Raw genomic sequence first — 25608 nt, forward strand, 5'->3', positions numbered from 1 at the left:
TCTCGGTGTACCGTCTTTCTTTGTAAATATGTGTAACCATGTATAATATGTATTTGCAACTGTATATTTTTGTAATGTATTTATTTTAGAGACTTATTCTGATGTTTTCCACGGGCGAATCAAAAAGAAGGGGCGAATACAACAGGGGCTGATGGGAAGTGGAGTAAAGGTGAGACGTGTTTGTGGACGCAGCGGACAATAGTGGATATATATTTTTCCCACCCTTACCTTTGGAAATATACTTTTTTTTTCCTTGGATTATTTTCAACGGGACCCGGACTCTGCAGGTCTGCGTTATATCTTAAGTACCGGTATCATTTTACGTTCAATTTGCCGGGTTTTGATTTGGACTGTTTACTTCATATTCAGTTGCAGGACTCAGAGTCAGGCTCGGGTTAACTTCGTGATTGTGTTACATGTTTTAATATGGGCGCATACGGCTTATATACAGGTGCGGCTTGTGTACGTACAAATGCGGTTATCCTCCTAAAATGTGATGGGTGCGGCTTATAATCAGGTGCCCTCTATAGTCCGGAATTTACGGTAGGTTACTTATACAAACCATACTTATATAAACCTTAAATATTCAAAATATAGAACTGAAGCAACTTACGAACAAATTCAAGTTACGTACGATCATCCGGAACCTATGTTTTTCGTAAGTAGGGCAGCGCCTTATAGCAGAGTGTGCTTTATATATAAAAGAAATCCCCATTAGACTGTTTTTGAAGGTGCAGTTTATCATCCTGCACTCTTTATAGGCCAAAAATGTGGTAATCGTCCTCTTCATCTCATGACTGTTTGCAAAAACATAAAATGCACACAATAAAACAGAATTTTTCACATTTTACCATTTCTCACAATAAATAGAATTCATTTACAGATCAAATCAACACAAAACCGAAATCGCCAAGACGATGTAAAGTTAAGAATATCTGACACCTTTCTCTTTGTTTGGCATTGGATAAGTCTCGAAAAACGAAAATATGTACTTTAAAAGGATCACAAAAGATGTCTGAAAAGTCGAGAAACAAAAATGGTTCCGTTGCCATGAAGACTATGATGCAAATGAAATAATGGATTCACATGCTTAGAGGAATTGTTATCTTTGAAGGTCACTATTATGTTCTTAGCTGCCTTTACTTTAAACTGGATTAAAAATGAGAATCATTTAAACTGTATCTCCATATAGAGTAATTTAAAGTAACTGTTTTTCGATATAGCCAGTTAAGTTTTTTTTTTTTAATTTATTACAATTTTTATAAAAACAAGTACTATATTGGTTCATTCAAACCAGCTGTTTCACTGTATACGATTATTATAACTGTTTTTAGAGGCGTTTTTAATATTAATAAAAATATAAGAAATACAAATGTAAAATAAAAATATTTTAATAAGATAAATAAGTTAATTTTACTAATTATTTATCCATATAGCCAACTGGGTTTTTGGCAGTTTTTTTCCCATTGAAAAATGAAATAAAATGAAAAATAAACTCTAAAAATGATCGTATTGGTTTGTTACTATCATTGTATTGTTGGAGCCATATATTTTAAGCTCTTTGAAGGATATTTTTTACGTAAGAAATACAATTTCAAATAATAAAAACAAATTAAAAGGAGGTGTATAATTTTTTCCAAAATGTTTTTTTTCTCGCATTTTTCTGACATCCGCTAATGACCCCTTGTTCAATAAATCAAAGATAACTCAATGCCCCAAAAAATAAATCAAATTTAAAACTAAATCCCAATCGGGTTTTCTAACACACGCTGACCAGCTCAGTAGCCTAGATGGTAAGGCGCCCGCTTTAAAACTGGGAGGTCGGTGGTTCGCGCCCCGGCCGAGTCATTCCTAAGACTTAAAAAGTGGTCGGCGGCGCCCTCTGTTGGCTGCGGCTGCATCGGCTCGCTACAACGGGTCAGGTGCAATCGACATTTCGTTCTGTGTACATTGTTACACAGAATGACAATACAAGGAAATTATTATTATTATAAATGCTTTTAACAGTTTGGCAACGTCTTCATCTATTTGGATTTGAACTATCAACACTTTCAGAATTTGGCACATCATATCCTGGCTAGAGGGAGCCAATTAGGGGTGAGGGGCTGGAAAGCGCCCACATGCACCTAATCTCTCTCCGCGCCTGCTGTTTGGTGTTATTTTTTGTCACATCAAGTTTGGTTTGCTTTTTCGTCTGAACACTTTGTTGTTTTGAGACCACTTGTTACTTTGTACCTGGAATTTGTTATTAAGTCTTTTTTTGAGCACGCCTGCCACCCTTCTCCCCTGAACATTAGGCCCAACCTGAACGATGGTCACAGGCTCATATAACTAACAGTGATGTTAAGCCTAAAAGTGTATTTTTAAATATCTACTACAAAACAAAATACTGGTTTTGTGTTGATGTATTTGCTTTTGGGGGAAAAAATAATATAAATCAACTGCAATCATGGGAGGAGGCTTAATTTTCTTATGAATATCTCACCAACACCGACATGTCATTTGTCAAAAATCTTTTGGGAAAAATGAAAAAAGTAAGTAATTTGGTCCTTGCAATGGACTTAAGGTGCGTTCACGGGCCGTGCAGAAAGGATGAAATCAAAAGTGACTGAATAATATATATTTTTGCTGCTTTTGCTACAGATGTTAAGGGGAAACTTTTAAAGAAGCTCCCTTTTCATGAGGAAAACGTTACAAGATACTAAATTTGATGGCATATCTACAGTATCAATTCAATTTTTGTTGGATTCGATGAACATACGAGCTGCACTGAAATGAAATTTGTGCCAAAAACCGAAAATGAAACACAAAAAAAACCTAACATTTTGCATTGAAAAAAATATAAATAGCTTGTAGCTTCTACTTTGCACAATCTCACTCTCCTTTTGTTAAGGGGGCAATATTGATTATTTGACCAGTAGATGTCGCTGTATTGTGAAGTGCAACGAGTGGAAAAAAACACAAGAAAGAATACACACTACAGAGACTCCAATTGACCAAACTGCACCATTTTTCTTGCCAAGCCTTCTTTTTTACTTTGCAGGTACCCGTAGCAACAAGATAACCGACAATTATGTCAGCCCCCTGTAGGTGAGGCTCATGTTATGTCAGATAAGTGCAAATATTTCTGCCTTACGGGTATTTTAATGTTTACTATCACAGCACAGAGTTGATTACACACAGGTGGATTCCATTTAGATTAGTCATTTAGATCAACATTGAATCATTCAGAGATCCTCCCTGAACATCTGGACAGAGGTTGCTGCACTGAAAGTAAGGGGCTGAATCATTTTGCACACTCACTTTTTGGTTTTTTATTTGTTAAAAAAGTTTAAAATATCCAATAAAGTGTGTTCCACTTCATGATTGTGTTCCACCTATTGGTGATGCTTCACAAGAAATTACAGTTTTATATCTTTATGTTAGAAGTCTGAAATGTGGCATAAAGTCACACACTTCAAGGGGGCCAATAAGCCATTATTGAAATCAATATTTTTTTTAACTGAATTGAGAGGTTCTTATTTACCACTCTTTGTTGTTTATGTGGCTTTAAATGGTCAGAAGAGAGAAAACTGACTAGAAAACAAGAGGCGGCAGTAGCTCAGGAGGTAGAGCGATCGTCTTGGGATCAAGGGATCCCAGTTCGAATCCTGGCTCGTCCGTGTTACATGTCGAAGTGTCCTTGGGTAAGACACTGAACCCCTAATACCCCCAATAAGCAGGTTAGCGCCTTACATGGCTGCAAGGCCGCTATTGGGAAATGTGGAGCACATTGTAAAGCGCTTTGGGAAGTCATTGACTTGAAAAGCGCTATATAAATGCAGATCATTTCATTTTCATTTAACTGATGAGAACATAAAAGTCAGACGCACATTTTCCAAAGTAGAATGATAATAATTCAACTTAGCGCAAGACAATGGACTTTGGGAACTGACTGTCACAAACAAAATGCATGTATACGAATTAAAACAGCCCAATTGTAGTTAGTTAGCTTTGTGGTGTTAGCGTGTAAACATCATCCAAAGTCAGTGTGAGGGGCTAACATAAACTTTTGAAAAAATGTTGGTAAGCGTGCTCCAATTTCTTCCTTAAGAGGATCCCTAAGAAAAAATTCTTTATTTCTTACGTTCTCATCTGCAAAATTAAAAAAAAAAAAAAAACAGCAGCGTCATGCACCGACTCTGCCCCAGAGTGAAAGCCAGCTTCGAACGGCTTGCTTCACTTTAGACTGGACGTCGTCACAACTTTGTTCTTACTGAAGCCTTTTTTTGGATTTTATTTTTACTTCAGACCAAAAACGAAAATGACCAAATTGCCAGAATGTTTTACAGCGCTGACATTCAATGCCAATTCATATTGATAAAGGGACACTGTGTAATATTAGACCACAAGATGTCGCTGTCTTATGTAGTGCTACAAAGCACAAGGAAGATAGCAAACTATGAAGACTCAAACTGAAAACTGCCACATTTTTCTTTTGCCCAGCAGCAAGACGGTGGTATGTCAAATAAATACAAATTTTATATAATAGCTCAAATATTTTTGCTTATTAATTAATCTTTTTAATGGATGTCGATATTTATCACTAGGAGGTATTAGATGACACACAATGTCCCTTTAACTATAATATTTAGGTACTGCACATTCTTGCCTTTTTGATCTTTACCAAAAAAAGTCAAAATTTTAATGAAACATTTGTATTTGTATTGGTCAGATTTAAAATATTATTGCATTTACTCCTGTATTAAATGGATTCTGCGCATGGGGACAGACATTGAGAATTAGCCTTGGCTAAAATGTTATAGTATGTGACATGAGTTTATGGAACAACCAAACAACCAGTAATATAGATGTTATATAAAAAGGCATTAGACTTATGTCATTATCACACTACTTTCATTTACGGTACCAGAGACCGATGTTAGAGAATGGAGAAAGTCGCCATGAAATATAAAAATAAAGGCAATAACACAAAGAGGGAAACAACTTTTGTGTTTCTGATGAAGAATCGACCTTTGTAGGACATTAAATAAAAGCATAGTCAATTTGATGTCGGCATTGTGTTCATAGTTTACGATGTCAATAAACAATTCTAATCATTCAGTTATAATATTTAATTTGGGTTAAAAAAAGTGAAACCAAATGTTATATCGGGTTTTAATCAAAAAATAAGGACATGTGTCTGTTATACACAAATAAATACGGTAGTAAATGCTCAGCATGTTTTATAAATACAGACGCTCCCCTACTTACGAGCATTCGACTTACGAACAACGGGAGATACGAACATTTTTCTTTGGGATGTCGAAAAATATCTGGACGTTGCTGTAAGTTATATTTCATATTGTCTGCACCTTTTTCCGAGTAGTGCTTCTTTCCGCCGCTACCGGCGTGTGGTGGCGCTGTGAGAGGTCACCCAGCATCTACACCCCAGAAGAAATCTGCTTCCTCTTCCTAGTCCGTGTGTAAACATTCTATAGTGTTTTTGACGTTTTTATTGTTTAATATCTCGTGAATCAATTCAAAACGGTTGGTGTAAAGTGGAAAGTAGAGGTGAGCCGTTTCTTTTGAAATGAATGTGGAATAAGAAAGTTTGATGCGGTTGAAAAATGGTCAGAACGCTTTTTTTCGGCCACTTTCTACCACCGAGCAGGAAGTAGCCTAACTCTTGAAGCCCATCTTCCAAAAGTGAGTTAAATTTAACTTTATTTATCCGGCCACTTTTTACCGAGAGGACCTCTTGAAGCGCATCTTCCAAAAGTAAGTTAAACTCAATTTATCTTTATAGAGCATATTATTCTATGAAATATTTATTTTTTAGTACAAAACAATACAGGTTACTTATACAAGCCTTACACATACTTATATAAACCTTAAACATCCAAAATATAGCACTGAAGTAACTTACGAACAAATTCAACATACGACTGATCGTCTCGTTCGTAAGTAGGGGAGCGTCTGTAAAGCCCAAAAAAACTCCTTCTTCAGTTTGGTCATCAAAAAATTCCGTCAGTCTTGGATCAGTCTAAAAACCCAGAACAGCAGGCAGAGCAGGGAACCCTTATTTGAAAAGGGGCCGACGGTGCATGATCCAATCACCATGGCCATCACAGACCGGCTTCAATCACACTGAGGTGTCTCGAATAACCCAATCACCGTGCCACGTACCAGTGAAAACGGCTGTAGTTTGCCATTTACACCCGTGCGTCTATCTGCAGCGAACCCCAGAATGCCTGGGAAAGTCAGTGCTTTCACACAGCGGTGGTCTGCTTCATGCTGTGGAAACTGACTCTGGTTGGCGAGGTGGGAATGGACATCGCCCGGGCTACTCGTACTCGCAGCGCGTGGTTGTCCTGCCAGCGATGCCAGCGTTTTCTCACTGCCGAGCGAACCTGTCGTGATACAAATTTCACAAAGTCTCAAGTGAAGTGTGATTTGGGAAGCGAAATGTTAAAGTCAATTTTATTTTCATCAGGCTGTATTTGCCCAAGACACACCACAGGAACTACGAACCTAGTAAATAAGGGATGGAACCACCCCCCCACCTAGTTCAGTCAAGTCATGTTTATTCGTATAGCTCTTAATCACAAGAAGTCTCTAAGGGCTGTAAGGATTACAGACTATTTCAGACTACAGACTATTATCCCCTGATCTAAAACCTACATGAGGGCAAGGAAAAACTCTAAACCCTCATAAAACCATGACAGCCATTGTCTGTACCCATAAGCCTTATTTGAAAAAGTCCGCCCTCTCTTAGATGCAAGTGAAGTGTTATGTTTGCTTTTCGTTCATTCCACTGAATTTGGTCGCAAGTACCTTGATGTATCGTTGAGAGTTTAGTTTAATTTGTGGGTTCAAATAGGCAAAGTTAAAATAAATAATTATTAGGTAAATTTAACCAGATTACAATACCTAAATTTCACAAATTGCAAATATTTTCCATTACACTCATTAACAGTTTAATAAACCAGAAAACTGGGATTCTGTTTTTCCGATGTGATGAAGTACGATTGTGCAATCGCAAGACACTGCTGTTTGAGCCTTGTGTGAGCAGACAGCAACCATAACAAACAGGGTTGGGTAGGGTTACTTTAAATTGATTACTTTCAATTACTTTTGGATTACTCCAATACCAAATATGCTAATAAAAGACAAAATAAACTAAATATGAATAAAATGATGACTCACAACACGTGGTAAGCTTTCTCTCCTGGCTTTGATCTCTTTGATCTCCGGCAAAACTAACATAAAATGCGACTGAAACAAAATGAAAATAAATCCAAACAGCTTGCCAACATCATTTTTGCAGTTCCATGTATTCCGTTACTCCCCAATTTTGTAATTTTATTCATATTTAGTTTATTTTGTCTTTTATTAGCATATTTGGTATCGGAGTAATCCAAAAGTAATTGAAAGTAATCAAGTTAAAGTAACCCTACCCAACCCTGATAACAAAGCACCCCGGAAGAGGGTGCTGTTTTAAAGCATGTTAATATAATTAACCTTCATGTTGTCTTCATTTTAAGGACAATTTATGTACTTTTTTATACAGGTCACATGGACATGTGAATAAAAAACACATTTCATTTTTCTACTGTTGGGACCAATCAGAGGGTAAATTACACTCCTTAACAGGTGATGGCATTAAGGCCCTGCTCAACTTTCTACCTGTTCGGCCAATCGGCGCATTTGAAAGAGACCACATTTCATTTTATTGTGATTTTGTTGGTTTTACTTCCAATTTCTGTCTATGGTAATGGATCTCAAGAACGTTAGTGATAAGGGGAAGCAAGTGTCAATCAGTTAAAACAACAATCGCGTCGAAGAAGGAAACAAATGCAAAATACAAAAATGCCGTTGAAGCACTTAAAAATGTTATATTTTAAGTTTTGACCAGTAAATTAATCTTTATTAACTACATGATTATATATTTATCAATATTTCAGTACAAGCTTTAATAATATTTTGAATATCTTTTAGTATTTTGCTATTCTAAAGCAGTTTTAAGGGGTCACTTATATGCGCTGTAGGTCTATATGCAAGTATATCCAATCATTGCAGTCGTTTTGGTTTTGCTGATCATGCATTTTGTTTTTTGAAACAAGGTAAATATATTTAAATATATCTGCTTGAAAGTGCACAATGTTTTTCGAGTAATTTGAGATTTGGTCGCAGCTTATCCTTAGGGCGGAATGGTAGGTCCTGAAGTCCAACCAGTTGAAAACCAATCGATTACAGGACAACACACATGTTCCTCATCACCCTCTCTTAACTAATCAGGAAGTATTTAAGGACTGTGCCAACAGCAAAAGCTACCAGATGGCCGTTTGCCTTGGATGTTCCCAATCTGCTGCTGGAGTATATTTGATAATACATTTGATCAATTCTGAACTTCCTGAACTTTGCCAGCCATGAGTGCTTTTCATAATGTGTTTGTCGTTACTTGTTTGTTCCTAGCCTCTGTGTGCGAGTGCCTTTTGGTTATTTTGTCTTTTGGCACTAATAAACCTTTGTCATTTAAGCCTGTCTGTCTCTGCTTGGCTCAGCCTCACCAAAACATATCAGAGTCAATCGATAAGGTCTTTTTTTTATTGAATAGCTTAAAAATGCATATGAAAAGTCGGTTAATATGTTTTATTTCATTTACAACTTAAGTACATGTACTTACTACTTACTGACTGGATAAATTAAACGATGTAATTACATTTAATTTTATTTGCCCATGTACAAGTACAGAGAAACCAAGTTTAATAAGTTAATTAAAAAATGAATTAATACAACTCACAAAATCAGTTCTCAATCAAATATATTCGTAAACAACATCCACATTTTATGTGAGTTTATGTAATTGTTTTAATTTTGTTGAAAATGTTGTGCTTTACTTACACCTGATACGACAAAAAAATACTCTGTAAATAAAATAGCAAACAATCCAAGATTTTTAAAAACTTAATCTGTAGTGCCTGCATTAAATTTTAACAAATAACAATATTTTCCAACCATATGACATGAATATATATATATATATATATATATATATATATATATATATATATATATATATATATATATATATATATATATATATATATATATATATTTATTAAACTGAAAATCTAAATTCGACTAAATAATTTTGTATAAAAGGTAAAAATCTGATATTGTATTGTGTCAATTTTTTCCATAATATAAATTTATTCTATCGTTTTGAAATGTTAAAAATAATAAAAATACAATTTGTACATACAGTTAGCATATAATGATTTTAAAATACTAAAATGTATTCAATTATTAAATACCGTATTTTCCGCACTATAGGGCGCACCGGGTTATAGGGCGCACCCCAAAAAAATAGTTTTTGGTCCTATATATTCCATAGATAAGGCGCACCGGATTATAAGGCGCTACAATGGGAACGTCGACAAAACAGTCAGATAGTTCAGTCCAACTTATGACCCCCTTAACATTCCCAAAGCTTGCAAAGAAGCAAATACGTGTCGTAGACACGTGCAGATGCGGTGTCCGTACGATGTCACTTAAATGCGTCATTTCAAATATCATTCGGAAGGTTAAAGTCTTGGAATTCAAGAAATGCCAACCATTTCTTACTTTCTATTTTCTTTTTCGCTCGCAACTTTACCGTGCATATGACAATAAACACTTGGAATTGAGTTTAATTCACTCAACTCATCACAGCAACATCAAGATCGTTCTAAAACAAGATACCGGAAAAATATAAAGCCGCATAGCTCACCTAAGTTCTCACGTTCAATAATGATACGCAATCATGGTCTTCTTACAACCGTGAGTGTAGTAAATCCAGGAGAGTAAAATGTTTACAAATACAGACTAATGAAACAAGTTTCTTTATGGCGTAGTTTAGCAAGCTTGCTATTCAGTCATCTTTTTCGGCCAATTGCAGGGTTTGTTTTGGCCCTCTAGCCAATCCGAGGCTCCGAATAACTTCAGCCAATAGCGATCGATTTAACGGATGATTGACACATCTTTTTCGGCCAATTGCAGGGTTTGTTTTGGCCCTCTAGCCTATCCGAGGCTCCGAATAACTTTATCCAATAGCGATTGATTCAAATGATGATTGACAAATTAGTTAGCCAATGAAACGCCGGTATATAAATCCCAGCATACACCGCGGACTACTCCACGTTCGGGGTAAAATCGAGTCGGCGGCTGTTGCGTAAGTTGCGAGACCTTGCGATGTAATATTGAGCCATATATAAGGCGCACTGTATTATAAGGCGCATGGTCAGCTTTTGAAGAAAAATAAGACTTTTAGGTACGCCATATAGTGCGGAAAATACGGTAGATAACCATAATAAAATTAGGAATATTATTAATTATTATTATATATGTAAATACAAATATTTTTGATGCATTTAGAATGATTAATGTTTTACTGTTAATCTTTTACTACCGAAAATAAAATAGTATATCCATACATAAAAAAAAGTCATGTAAAGGGTCTGGGAACCAAAGTCCAGTAAGTAAAAAGCCTGCTTCAGTATAAGTCCGGCCACAGCTACTCAAAATCTCCTTAGAATTGTCTTTAATTTTACCGAAAACAGTGTAGTAATCATTTGAGTGGACACACATATGGCTAAAGCCCCCAAAACGCGTCAAGGTTTTTAGTCCGTGGACTCTGATCAGATTCAGATTCAGATATACTTTATTGTCATTCTTGTACACGTGTATACAGAACGAAATGTCGATACATCTGACCCGCACAGTTTCCTCGAATGTACAGACATAAATAAAATGTTGTATTGAGTTGGAGTATTGAAGTAATAATAATATACTAATACCGTATTTTCCGCACTATAAGGCGCACCTAAAAGCCTTTATTTTTTTCAAAAGCTGACCATGCGCCTTATAATACAGTGCGCCTTATATATGGATCAATATTAAGTCGCAAGGTCTTGCAACTAAGGCAAGCAGCTGCCGACTAGATTTTTCCTCGTAGGCGATGTGGTCCGCGGTGTATGCTGGGATACATATGCCGGTGTTTCATTTCCCAGTTAATGTGTCAATCATCATTTGAATCGATCACTATTGGCTAAAGTTATTCGGAGGTAAAGGGGGCGGATCTTTTTTATCATTTACAGGCTTGCATATGCTAAAGGGGCGAAACAAAGCCTGTAATTGGCCGAAAAAGGTGAATGTGAATCACATGTTGGGTTGCACTACGGCATAGAGAAAACGTTTTTTACTATTCTGTATTTGTAAATATTTTACTGTCCTGGATTTACTACACTCACGTTTGTAAGAAGACCATGGTTGCGTATCAGTATTAAACGTGAGAACTTAGGTGAGCTATGCGGCTTCATATTTTCCCGCTATTGTGTTTTAGAACGATCTTGATGTTTCTGTGATGAGTCTATTTTTAAATTAAACTCAATTCCAAGTGTTTACAACAAAGTCAGTTAGTTCTTTGTTCCTTTGTCTCTTTGTTTCCTTATCCTCACTGTAAATGTGGAACTGGAGTCGTCCAATTTCGTTGTCACAGCATATCCCATGTTGTAACAATGACAATAAAGGCATATTCTATTCTATTCTATTCTATTCTATTATTGTCATATGCACAGTAAAGTTGCAAGCGAAAAAGAAAATAGAAACTAAGGAATTGTTGGCATTTCTTGAATCCCAAGACTTTAACCTTCCGAATAATATCCGGAACGATGCATTTGAGTGACATCGTACAGACACTGTTTCCGTACATGTCTGAGACACATATTTGCTTCTTTGCAAGCTTTCGGAATGTTAAAGGGGAATTAAGTTAGACTGAACTATCTGACTGTTTTGTCCACGTTCCCATTGTAGCGCCTTATAATCCGGTGCGCCTTATGTATGGAAAATATAGGACCAAAAACTATTTTTTGGGGGTGCGCCCTATAACCCAGTGCGCTTATAGTGCGGAAAATACGGTGATTATAGCTATGTTTAGTATTATACAGTAGTGCAAAGAGTGCAAGAGGAGCAGCTAACCAGATGTGCAAAATGGGCAGTCAGGTCAGCCATTGTCCCAAAAACACTGCAGCAAAGAGGTCACAAGCTTGCAATAATAAGCAGTATTCTAACACGAATGCTGAGTTAGCGCACAGCAACGGCAATCGTTGTTTGAAATATTAAAAAACCGACACACGCAAAAGCTAATATTCAGCTGTCTGCACACTTGAGCTCCCCCTATTAGCGAGCCGGCAGAGTGTATTTGATTAACGCGACGGAGGCAAGCTTGTAAATGCACTCGGGGCGGCGCGAGAGACGCGACCCAATTAGAGTTTGATCGCATTAAAACAAGCTCATGAAAATGCATCATGTTACGTTAGCGCCCATGTTCCCCCTAATGAAAGCTGCGCCACACATCATCTGGCTGAAGATAAACAAAGAAAACGAATGAGGATTTTAGATTTGATTTGCGTTGGATCGTCTTTAACCAAAATAAATTGATATACTCACCTCCCCGTTGAGGAAGCAGTAGAAGACGGACACGAAGAAGCCCTGTGGGAAAATACACATCAGCGCCATTTGGTGTAATCACAATACAATTCGATCACACTCTCTCATGACACATTACAACTCTCCAAGTAATGACATTTATTAACATGGAACAAATGGTGGGGACCCCAACGCGGTACTTTTGTGTTCTCAAGGATTAGTTCACAATAAATACTCATTTATATCATACGGTGCTGTTGAAAATAATAGGATTGCAATCAATGTTCCCTGTAATTTTCCACGGGTCTGAGCGTTCACACAAAGTCAGTGAGCAACGCTTGAAACAACTGTGAGCAACAGCAATCCCAAGTGTGGCAACTAAGTCATTATCAAACATGTCCAAAACTTGACATCAGAGTTTCCGGCAATGCAAAAATATTTTGCATTATTAATGTATTATTGCAAAGGTTGTATGGCCTACAAACGTCATTTGTTTTTTACAAAAAATCTTGCACAAGATTTCAATTTCTTTTTTTTCCTGGTATCTTTTGTCGCATAATACTAACATTTTTGGGGGCTTATTTATTTGGTTGTACGATACAGAACTGTGTTTAATCACATTTTTGAGTGGAAGTACAATGTTGGCAACGAGATTCACTTGGTATAATTCGATTTTTTTTTTTTAATGCAAGACAAACTTTTTCCCTGTTTTTTTCCATTTTTTTTTAATTCCTTTAAAAAAAATCTCACTGTGTTTATTTTTTCCTAGCTGTTACTTTTTTTTTTTTTTGTTATCTATTTACTTTTTTCCTTCATTTCTTTCTTTTCTTTTTTTCTGGCTTTTTTCTGAATTTTTCCTTCTTTTTTCTCTTCCTTTTGTTTCTTTTTTTTCTCAGCTTTTCACTACTTTTTCATTTTGGTATTTTTTCTTTTTTGTTCTATTCCCCCCTTCCTTTAAATCATTTTGTGCACAATTTAACATCATATTTAGACGTGTAGGAAAAAAAGAAGCAAAAACAACCTGAAGAGCCATTTGGGACCCGAAAGAGCCGGTTATTTTTAGTGAGCCGAGCCGAAGAAGCTGGTTCTCGAAAAACTCTACTGACTTTACTTAATTTTGTTCTACTTCGACCTTGACTTCAGAATACCGCATTTAGAACACAACGTCAGGGGAACCCGTGTATCTTTACCTTCATTCACTGTAACTTTGATTTAATTCGCTTCTTAATTAGCAATTTCGAGCCCTGATTTTTGTGAGCTGGCTAGATTTCATTGTGCGCGGAAAAGCTCTGGGTAGTGAGCAATTACGCACACACGCAGCTTAGAGGGAACATTGATTGCAATGTAACTAACCAGAATATGCTTAGTTTTTAGTATATTATTGTATTGTTACCAGTAGGGGTCATGATTACTGATTCGGTGCACCTGTGACTGCCCAGTTGGCGCCAACAGCCCTCAGCGCTGATTGGTTCAGAGACTCTTTTTAAACCCCCGGCTTCCAAGAGGAACCCGTTAGACCGTTTGCGAACCTATGCTCCCAGCTAGGCAAGCTCCAGACCTTCCGACATTTTCCTGCCCTGTTTTCTCCTGCCTGATACCTGTTGCCGACCTGTTTCTGGACCCGTTTCAGCCCTGCTCTTCCGTCCCGGCCATCGACCTGTTTTGCCCTGTTTCCTGCCTGATACTGTTGCCGACCTTTTTTCTGGACTCGATTACCGCCCCTGCTCACCTGTCCCAGCCACCGACCAGCTTTCCTGCCACCCACGACTATCCTCGCTCGACGCGGAAGTTCCATCGGATCGTGGAAGCAAGCACTGCTCTCTATTTCAATAAAACTGAGTTTAACGAACGCTATTGGGTCCTGCTCCGTGTCTGGCTTGAAACAGTAGGTGCAGTAAATTCTCAGAAAACAAACAAAACCCAGCATTCATAATAAAAACGCTCCGGAGGCTGTGCAATCAGGATAATCGTTCAAAGGGAAGTGTTAAAAAAAATATTGAGTTTGACAATTTTGGGTAAGAAAATAAACAAAGACAGGCGTTAATCAGGTGGCGCATAATTAAGGATGATAAGACCAGTACAGTTTGTACAGGCGGCAGCACGGTGGCGCAGTGGTTAGCGCATGTGCGGCACAGTTCATGTCATGGGAACCTCCTGCGTGGGTTCAAATCCAGCTCGGAGTTTGTATGTTCTCCCCGTGCTTTCCTCCGGGCACTCCGGTTTCCTCCCACATTCCAAAGACATGCATTTCATTGGCCGGTCCAAATTGTCCCTAGGTGTGAATGAGCGAGTGAGTTGTCTGTCCCCGTGTGCCCTGCGATTGGCTGGCAACCAGTTCAGGGTGTCCCCCTGCCCACAGCCCGATGATTGCTGGGATGGGCTCCAGCACCCCCGCGACCCTACTGAGGATAAGCGGTGCAGCTGATGAGATGAGATGAGTTTGAACAGGCATTTGAGAGAAATGGTCATTCAAGACACTGCTCCGAAGAATAGCGTTATTTGAAAAAGGTGAACAAAAATTGTTGGTTGTTCAGCTAAAATTATCTCTAATGCCTTAGAATGGATAGAAAAACACAGGAACGTGGAAGAAAATGGATGACAACTATTAAAATAGGGAATAACCAGAATGGCAAAAGCACAGCCAATGATCAACTCCAGGACGATCAAAAACACAGTCTACAGTTACCTTGTAAATAGAAACCACTAAAATGGTTAGCAGGGCACAAATGGCCCCCACGCCTTACTTTGGGTGCCTTTATTTTAGTTGTATATTTTTGTAGCACATGAAAACTAAAAATGGGTGTTTTTTAAATAAACCTGGTGCAGGGTTTTTTTTTCTGTGATTTTTAGAAAAGTCAGATCAAACAAAAATAGAATATGTAAAGCTGATTTTGCCACAAGCCAGAAATGGAGACAGGACCCAGTAGCGTTCGTTTACTCAGTTTTATTGATAAAAAGAGAGAGCAGTGCTTGCTTCCACAATCCGATGATCGACAGACACGGGAAGCAAGTGGCAGGAACGCGGAAGTGGCACTTCCGTGTCGAGCGAGGATAATCGTAGGCAGCAGGGATACTGATCTGTAGCCCGGACGGGAGAGCAAGAGCAGTATCGAGTCCAGAGAATAGGTCGGCAACAGGTATCAGGCAGGAAAAAGGGCAAAACAGGTCGGTGGTCGGGATGGAAGAGCAGGGCAGAAACGGGTCCAGAAACAGGTCGGCAACAGGTATCAGGAAGGAAAAAACAGGGCAGGAAAATGTCGGAAGGTATGGAGCTTGCCTAGCTGGGAGCATAGGTTCGCAAACGGTCTGGCAGATTCCTCTTGGAAGCCGGGGGTTTGAAAAGAGTCTCTGAACCAATCAGCGCTCAGGGCTGTTGGTGCCAATTGGGCAGTCACAGGTGCCCTGAATCAGCAATCATGGCAAATGTATTCATTCATAACCTTAATTTCATTTTAGTGATCTATAACTACTTTGCTTCTATACTTGAAAATGATTAATTTTATGATTATTCATGCAGCACAGCGGCGCACTGGTTAGCGTGTGTGCGACACAGTTCTGAGGTCATGAGATCAAACCTCCTGTGTGGAGTTTGCATGTTCTCCTCGTGCCTGCGTGGGTTTCCTCCGGGCACTCCGGTTTCCTCCCACATTCCAAAAATATGCATATCAGGTTAATTATCCGGTTCAAATTGTCCCTAGGTGTGAATGACTGAGTGAGTAGTCTGTCCCTGTGTCCCCTGCGACTGGCTGGCAAAGACAGCTGAGATGGGCTCCAGCTTTCCCGCGACCCTACTGAGAAAAAGCAGTATAGATAATGGATGAATGAATGAATGAATGATTATTTATCTGAGCTTAATTTTATATCTTTAATCCAATTGTTTTTCAGTTTCCACATGATTATAAATGGTGTTTTTAGTGTAGAGTTGTAGAACGGCCCTATTCCACAACAGACAAAGGGCTGTTGTGGAATAGGGATTTTTCCATTACTTTTCGACATAACTCTTTAACACCCTCTCCTAGTATAAAAGTGATTGTCAGTCATCTTGGTATTTACACTCGTGGATCAAACAGCTTTGTTCTGAACCTCATTTGCACCCTGAATATCCTGAAAAAAAAAATCCACGCTTGTTTTACCTGTTTCGTGTAAACAAACACACAAAAGAAGAAAAAGCCGTTCTTATTCAGCTAATTCAATATATTACTTTGTTATCATATAATTGTATTTTTTAACAGTCACCCTGACCTTGTTTTTGTGCACATGTGGATTCTGATTGATTGAGAGTCAAAGTAAAAATGGTTATCTGGAGTCGACCGTGAACAATCTATTATAAATGCTTCATGAGGACAAATTATGCTTTCATTCTAAAATTTCTATGACTCAGTGCATTATTCGAAAATAGCGAACAGGGGAGAAAAAAACTGCTACAGGAGAGCAATCATGCCCACACGGCCAACTTGTTTGTGACAGCCGAGAGTGCAGGTCAGTGTCGGGATGTCTCCCTTTCTCGCGTCCTTCTCCCCCGCCGGAAAGATCTCAAGACACATTTGAGCCAAGCAGGCGGGGGTCATGGTGAATCACACGGAAGACGCTGCACTTACCTGGAAGGACTGCAGGAAAGAGTTGAAATAGACAAAGACAATCTGCGAGATGAAGTCGCCGCCAGGGTTGACAAAAAACAGCATGTATGTGATGCCAAGCAGAGGAAGCAGCACCAGGGTGGCCTTCACTGCCTTTCTGCGGGGGGAGGGGATTGCAAAACGTGAATAAGAAATTATTGGGTCGCCACTTTTACAAGGGTTATGTCGAGTACATGAGGAATTTCTTAAGACACTTTTATTATAAAGTACCGTACTTTCCGCACTATGAGGCACACCTAAAATCGTTTTTTTTTTTTAAAAAGCTGACTAGATAGATAGATAGATAGATACTTTATTCCTCCCCGTAGGGAAATTCACACTTCCAGCAGTCTACCCCGTTGTTTATTAACAGATGAACATGATGCCCTAGGGGTGCTTGTAGCGGTGTGGATGACGTCACGCTAGTCCAAAAGTTCGACATCCCTGCGGCAGATGGAAATCTTTTCTTTGTGAAAATCCAGGGATACACCACCTCGTGTTAGCAAGTCCGCCTCCTCTCCGATTCCCCCCGACTTCCGTGTCTCTGTATAGCGGCGTTGAAGCCGGATAGCTCCGGGTAGCTCCGGGTGGCTACACGTTAGCGTCCGGAATGCTAAACGTGAGCCACGTTTCCGCAAAACACAGCAACTGCGCTCCCTGTGCGCTTCGATGTTTTCCACCAGCACTCGATGATCTTATTTGGTCGTGAGTTCACATTTACTTTGGTTACGGATGGTACCGAAGACTTATAACGCCGCTAGTCACTTAGCTAGCTCCGGCTCCTCTTTTACGATAGGCCCCTTCATCACGCCGGCACGAGAATTCTTCAGGGCAAGGAGTTGATTCCTTGAATACACGCATTTTTGTGCGCTAAAACCCATGTCCATAGGATAGAAGTAATCCATAGTGTAGTTGTCAAAACGGGAAGAAAAAACACCGAAGATAGGAGCAGACAATAAAACAATAGGGCAGCTGCTGGAAAAGGCAGCGGCTTGTGGCAGCGCCGCTTTGATGCGCCTTATAATCCGGTGCGCCTTATATATGGATCGATATTGAGCCGCGACAGGTCTCGCAACTTACGGTAGCCAGACACCGACTCCATTTTTCGCGTAGAAGAAGAAGTGCGCTGTGCATACCGGGAAATATTAAACAACGATTCTCTTTTGATTGTGTGTTTGTATAAAGACCCTGAAATGGCTCCTATTAAGAGACGCGCTTACAACGCAGAATTTAAACTCAAGGCGATCAGTCACGCAGTAGAACACGGAAATAGAGCAGCAGCAAGAGAGTTTAACATTAATGAATCGATGGTGCGGAAGTGGAGGAAGCGTGAGGATGAGCTGCGCCAAGTAAAGAAGACTAAACAAAGTTTCCGTGGCAATAAAGCGAGATGGCCACAGTTAGAGGACAATTCGAACACTGCAGAAGAAGAATTCGAGGGATTCGTAGATGAGGAGCTGATAGAGTGAGCTTTATGTTTTTCTTTTGTGTGTTTATGTTTTACATTTTACAGTTATTATATTATTGCTTTATTGTTATAGTTTTGCACTTGTTATTGTTTTTGCACATTACGAGTATCTCTATATTGCGATTGCACTAACGTTTTATTTACCATAACAGTATCAGACGTTTTTTTGCATGTTGACTAAATGGAGGAAAAGTAAAATGTTATGCCTTGCTGTTATTCGAAGATGTTAAAGATGTGTCACAAAAATGCTTTACCTCAGAGAAAATAATAAAACAGCTGTTTATTCATTTTGGGAGTGAATGGAGTTGTGAAAAGCTTGTTTGTTATCTATTAATTAAGTTTGACTGACCTATCTGACTGTTTTGTTGACATTCCCTTTAGCGCGGCACCATCTAATGGTTGCATAACGTAACTACAGCCTCTACTGTAGCGCCTTATAATGCGGTGCGCCTTATGTATGGAAAAAGTTTTAAAATATATAATTCATTGAAGGTGCGCCTTATAACACGGTGCGCCTTATAGTGCGGAAAATACGGTCTATGCGTTTAGGATCTAGTATCAGTATCGTCACTCGTCCATGTCCGTCAATGCCGAGATCCGGTTCATCTCTGAAGAGCGGGGTGACGATTTACACAGAAAAACAACGCCGACCAGACGATGAAGGTGCTGTGTCAGGAGGCCACCACTGCTACGGGTAACAATGCAAACCAGGAGTATCTCTTACATGTGGGGGAGCAAACCCCTGCCCAAAATAAGTGTTGAGTGCTAGACTTGCCCAAGGCACAAGACATGAAGGTGTACCCTGACAACCCTGGTGGTTAAGGGATCTGTAAACCAAACCTCGAATGGTGGTCAAGTCTAGTGACCTCTAATGGCTTTTTTGTTAACAAGAGGTAGAACTCACAAGATAGAGAAATACTGTATGTAATACAGAGACCCCTCACTGCTTCATGCCGCGGTTGTATCTGGTTCACTCCTTTGGGGATTTTAAAAAGACATTTTGTCAGGACCAGAACAGAAATAGGACCCAATTGCTGCAACCCAAAATCCGGTGTTTGCTGGATGCGGGAAGCAAGTCGCTTTCATACTCGGATTGTGCTCCGAACGCGGAAGTGGATCTTCCGTAGCGAGCGATGGCGGTGTCAGGGACGAAAAAACAGATCAGTAGGGACTGGAAGAGCAAGGCGGGGTCGGGGTCGTAAGCGAGTCGTAAGCCGGAACGAGAGAGTAGACGTAGTCGTGGCAAAAATACGTTGTAAGCTGTGACGGGAGAGCAGAAGTGGTCAGGATCAGAGACCGACGGGAGCAAAGAAACGGGACAGGTGGGGGTCAGGGTCGAAAAAGGCTTCCCTAGTGTTCACTGAGGTTTGCAGACGAACTGACCAAAGGGGACAGACAGAACTGAGTTCAAATAGTGACTGGGAGCCAATCAGAACCCACGGCGGGTGGTGCCAAATGAGCGGGCACAGTCACATCAGTAATCATGACGGATTTTGACATTGTTGTCATTAATATATGTGTTTCGTGCATTGTGGAGACCACCTTGAGGGCGTTTTGTTTTGCATAGAGTTGATCGTCTGTCTGCGCACCCATTATAGGCAGATGTGAATGTCTGTGTTCGCTACTCTGATAGGCTGATGGGCTTCAGTCAAACAGCGGGCGTGAACAAACAAGGAAGCACCGCTTTTAGCGGCTTGTCATATTCCACAGAAATTAATTAATTAAATCGGCTTCCAAGGAAAGTCAGAAGAGCGCAAAGAAATGCTGCGAGTGCTATGTGGATTGTGATCGTGTCTGGGAACTGACTGAGGCAGCGTCAGAATGGAAAGCAATAGTCTGGCTGCAGGTCCGACCTATTGCTAACGGCTAGGCTAACAACCCATACAAGCTACCATTGCGGAGCCTGTACAGTATTTCAGCAACGCCAGATCCATTAACCATGAAACGAATTACATGGAGTTAGAAAGTGGGGATCTGTCTCCATTTGAGGACACCCGATGCCAGCGCACAGCTAGCCGGTCGCTCTCTAAATTGCTTTCTTACACAGAAAGAAGCCCTCCAATTTCGTTTTACATTTTTATATTGACAATAACAACAAGTATTTGGTTCCAATCATGTGTTGTGTGTTATTATTTGTCAAACCCTTTGATATTCGCTTTTTGTGGGTGGTTCTGGTCCCTATTAACCGTGAAAACCAAGGGATCGCTGTACCTAACAATTTTACGCATTTTACTTCCAGGTTGAAAAATATTCCGCGATCCATTAACCTTGATCGCATATTGCTGCAAACAGAGGTCAGCAGAGTGCATGTTTGTCAGGCCTGGCTGCTATTTTTGCCATTACTGTTTTATTGCCTGAAACGAACTTTATTGCCTAAAACGAACTGCACTCATGCAGCCGTGACTTATAATCCCCAAATCGATTTTGTCAGGAGGTGCGCCATCATGGCTCACCAAAAATTCCCCCACCTCCTCCAGTGTCCTCACAAATCTGGAATATCGGGTTTGCTTCAAGCTTGGTTCCCTTAACGTAAGTTAATTGGTCAGACTTGGGCTGGATCGGGCTCAAATACCCGGGTCAGGGAGGGCTGGAATTTTTAGGCCCTATCTTACTTCTATTTCCGTTCTCTCCGCCTAAAATGAACAGCACCCGAGCGGCCGCAATACATTAACCCCCTCTCAACTATAGCTGAGAACAGGGGCCAGAAGAACACTTTTTTTTCGATTCGGGCTGCTAAAGCGTGTCATTGTTGCACGCCTAAAATGAACTGCACTGTTTTGGCTGAGACCCATATTTCCCCAGTCAACAATTGTTGAGAGCCGGGGCTAAAAAAGCAAATTAGTGTATGGTTCCTTTTTCTGTTCTTACAGCTTAAACAGAACTGTCATAATTGCCCTATTTGGAACACCTGTGGCAGCTTGATTGACGCCAACAGCCCGGACAAGCTGATTGGTGGCCACACCCTTCTTAAGCCCCCAACTTCAGTTGAAACTTTGTCAGATCGTTGCAAGCTGTTGTGTTTCACTCAGTGAGCGTTCCCGTCCAACTCCGTCCACGTTAAAACCTGTTTCCTGCCTGATTCCCGTTTTTTGACCCGTTTCTGAACCTGACTATGCCTGTTTTGCCTGCCGCCTGCCTACAACCACTATTACGAACTTTACATTGCCTCTGATCTCCAGCCCTGGTCAAACGACTTGCCGTTCCCGCCTGTCTTCTTCAGAAACGGAAGTGTCACCCCGCCTTGCTCATTCCCGCTCTCCGCCAGTCTTCGGATCAAGCAATCAAGCATGCCTTACTCTCACTCTCTTTCAATAAAATCTGAGAAACACATGCCATTGAGTCCTGTGTCCGTTCTGGTCTGTGACAAGAACAGCATCCCGCAGCAGCAATTTATTATCCCTAGTGGACTATTGATGGGGGTCCAGAAGAGCAAATTTGCGTCATCCCTACCAACCTTTTTTCGTATTCTTTCCATTAAAATCCATTGCGGCGGTGAGCCATTATCCCAGGTTGATTATAGCAAATTATAACTTGGGTAGATTTTTACATATCAAGGGAGGTTCTGGAACTGCGGTACTGCAAACTGTGGCAACGTGAAGACTTCATGCCTGCCTGACCCACCACTTCAACCTTCCCTAATTATTTTGTGTTTTTTTATTTTCAGAACACTGAGTTAATGAGGACAGAGTCAGGTATGATATTGCTATATCTACTTTTCACCTCTGCTGGTTTCCTGACTAGCTGAGTCATCTTTGAGTGGAAAATACACAGGAATGGCCAAAGTCCTGTGGAGATGTATAAGGAAAAGTGAAGGGAGAGATTATGTACTGATGCAATGATAACCTAAATTTTTCATTGTTGTACGCCCCAGTTTTTTCTAGACAAAAATAAATAGTGCTTTACTGATGATTTTTCTATCATATATTAACTGCAGAAGTATCTTGTTCCATTTGTGTAATTGTTATCATTTTATCAATTTTTACTTTATTTTGATATATCATATGCATGTAGATGTGTATTAAAATTGTTTTTTTTTTCGGGTTTTTTTTCTTGGAAAAGAAGGACTCAGATAAATGAGGTTGGTCAATATCAGGGTGGATTTTTTTTTTTAGAGTAATGTTCCAAAGAAAAGTTTTCAGTTAAATATACACGTTCAAAAGTAGGGTTTAAAGTGAGATTTGTAGATTACAAGGTGCAAGTGTAGATCAAAGTTAACATTTTCAATGATGCATGGACTTGTTCCCTCATATCTTTCAGATTTAAGTTCCTTCTATGTTCCGGTCCGGAGCCTTTGCTCTGAAAATGCTGGTCCACTCGTGATCCCAAGAGCCAAGAAGAGATCCGCAGATTCGAGAGCATTCTCCATTCGGATCTCCGTGCTGTGGAATGTTGTCCCCTGAGATTCGATCTGCAACCTCAGTGGAACTGTTTAAATCTAGGCTTAAAACACACCTCTATTCTATAGCTTATAAATGAACTATATTTCATGTTGACAATATTTGTGTATTATTTTTTATTGCAACATCCGTTGCAGCCTGGTCATCCTGGAAATGGGATAACCTCATGTGCGGTCCCTTCTCATGGTTTTTTCATTTTCCCCATGTTGAGGGTTTTTGAGTTTTTCCTTGCCCTAATATGGGTCTTAGATCAGGGGATAATAATAGGTTGTAGTTTGCAACCATCTGTGGTCTGTGCAGCCCTTTGAGACTCCTTGTGATTAAGGCCTATACAAAAAAACATGCCCTGATTTAAATTTCAAATTTGGGTTTCAAAGGCAAAAAAGGGTTTTGATGCACATTTCAGTATTTAGCACCTCCTAGTGGTAAGAGAGGAATTAGCATTTATATTATAATCCAAAATATATGAACTATCATATGAATATTGATATAAATATTGCTTGATAAATTTGCATTTATTTTACATAACATGAGCCTCACTTAGAAGGAGCTGATATAATTATGTCATCTTACTGCTACGGGTACCCGAAAGACCTTGAGAAGGCTGGGTGGAAAAACGGGAAGAAAAATAAACAGATTGGTCGCCGTAGTGTGTATTTTTCATTGTGGTTTTTAGCACTCGTTTTCGGTCGCACGCAGGGTGGTGTAGGGTTACTTTAACTGGATTACTTTCAATTACTTTTGGATTACTCAATACCAAATATGCTAATAAAAGACAAAAGAAACTAAATATAAATACAATTACTACATTTTGTGCAGGCTTGGGGAGTAACGGAATACATGGAACGGCATAAATGATATTGGCAAGCTGTTTGGATTTATTTTCATTTTGTTTCTGTCGCATTTTATGTTAGTTTTGCCGGAGATCAAAGAGATCAAAGCCAGGAGAGAAAGCTTACCACGTGTTGTGAGTCATCATTTTATTCATATTTAGTTTATTTTGTCTTTTATTAGCATATTTGGTATTGGAGTAATCCAAAAGTAATTGAAAGTAATCCAGTTAAAGTAACCCTACCCAACCCTGACTCGCACGGTACAGTAGAGCGACATCTCTCGGTCAAAGTTGGGTCCTAAAGAGAGGTATTTCTGCAAGTTTAGGTGGAAAAGGTGTCAGATCCTGAAAATAATGAAACAGAACATAGGAAAACCCCAAAGAAACAATGAAGGTATATATGCCAGTATGTGTGCTCATGCAAGCGCCCACTTGAATATTTATGCTTGAAAAAAAGAGCTGCTCATCAAATTGTAGGCAGCAACAAATGTGCGACCTCACATCAACGCAGGCGGCCAGATTGAAACATTAACACATTCATGAAGCCAGCACAGATGCGCTATGAAGTGAGATATTTTCCCCTTCTAAAAATAAAAACCCGCTTACATGTCTTTAAATAAAAATAATGCGCTTCCAGATGGCGGCCTGCACGACTCTCTCCCCCGTCGTGAGACGAACTCGGCTAATGAACCACGATTAATACCAATAACGCGTCCCGGAGCTACTTGCACGATATCCGAGCTTAATAAATGCGCGGGCTAATGTGGGCATTTAATGCATTCATGGATGCTTTAAAGGTCGGGGAAAAAGAGAGATCTTTAAATAACTGCAACGCTAATGAACTGTTTTTGAAATTTGTTCCATTGACTGCAGTAAGAGGAAGTGCTTCAACCTGAAAGCAGCTATCAGAAGCACACCAACTCCAGCTGATCCCGTTCAATAAAACTAGCAAAAGACTTTTCCAAAAGAGCCGAAAGATGAATAAAACGTTCTCACCTGTATTGTATGGTCTCCGAGGTTGTCGAAGCCCTCAGTTTGGTCATCAGTATTCTGACGATATTGAAGAGGAAAACGAAGTTTATCTGGCAAAGAGAAATATGACATACATGCATCTGAGAAACGATTGTTTAAAGTTAGACAATATACCTGTCAACCTCAGCCAATTGTTCCCCGTATTAATTAATGCTAATTTCCCTTATTAAGCAACAATAAACTTTACAAACACAACACAGCACCTATCCCCTCACAGGAAGACTGTCATGGTTGCCTATAACCCTCACTTGGGCCCGCCCGTTTGGCGCCAGCTGCTGCTTGTTGCCTAATTTACTTCCCTCCTATTTAAACTCAGTGCTCTCATCACCCCTTGTCAGTCCGTCAACAAACCTCTGCAGTCCGGTATCGATCCCGCCTGTTTCTTCCTGTCAGGGCATCTTGCTCCTGTCTCCAGTATGCGATATCAATCCCGTCCGTCTCGTCCTGTCCAGTGTCTTACTCCATTCTCCAGTCTCCAGTATCCGGTATTGATCCCGCCTGTCTCATCCTGTCCGGTATCCTGGTCCAGTCTCCAGTATCCGGTGCCGATGCAGTCCGTCTCGTCCTGTCCGGTATCTTGCTCCAGTCTCCAGTATCCGGTATCGATTCTGTCTGTTTTGTCCTGTCCGGTATCTTGCTCCAGTATCCAGTATTGATCCCGCCTGTCTCGCCCAGTCCGGTATCTTGCTCGTGTATCCAGTATCCGGTATTGATACCGTCTGTCTCGTCCTGTCCGGTATCTTACTCCAGTCTCCAGTATTCGGTATCAATCCCGCCTGTCTCATCCTGTCCGGTATCCTGGTCCAGTCTCCA

General features: G+C 40.0%; 1 protein-coding gene across 3 annotated transcripts in view; it reads right to left on the reverse strand.

The window, feature by feature from the left end:
- Nucleotides 1–3257: 3257 nt before the first annotated feature.
- crhr2 (corticotropin releasing hormone receptor 2) overlaps nt 3258–25608 on the reverse strand; it is a 124895-nt gene continuing 102544 nt past the window's right edge. For all 3 annotated transcript variants that reach the window (XM_088348054.1, XM_088348062.1, XM_088348070.1), the window contains 4 exons: nt 24760–24845; nt 17049–17184; nt 12472–12513; nt 3258–6392 (listed from right to left, as the gene is read on the reverse strand). In XM_088348054.1, coding sequence (XP_088204180.1) covers nt 6252–6392; nt 12472–12513; nt 17049–17184; nt 24760–24845 — 405 coding nt within the window. In that variant the 3' untranslated portion in view covers nt 3258–6251. The remainder of the gene's footprint in view (nt 6393–12471; nt 12514–17048; nt 17185–24759; nt 24846–25608) is intronic.

The sequence above is a fragment of the Urocampus carinirostris genome, chromosome 1 (assembly GCF_059441175.1).
Source record: "Urocampus carinirostris isolate Australia breed hairy pipefish chromosome 1, RoL_Ucar_1.0, whole genome shotgun sequence".
Lineage (NCBI taxonomy): Eukaryota > Metazoa > Chordata > Actinopteri > Syngnathiformes > Syngnathidae > Urocampus > Urocampus carinirostris.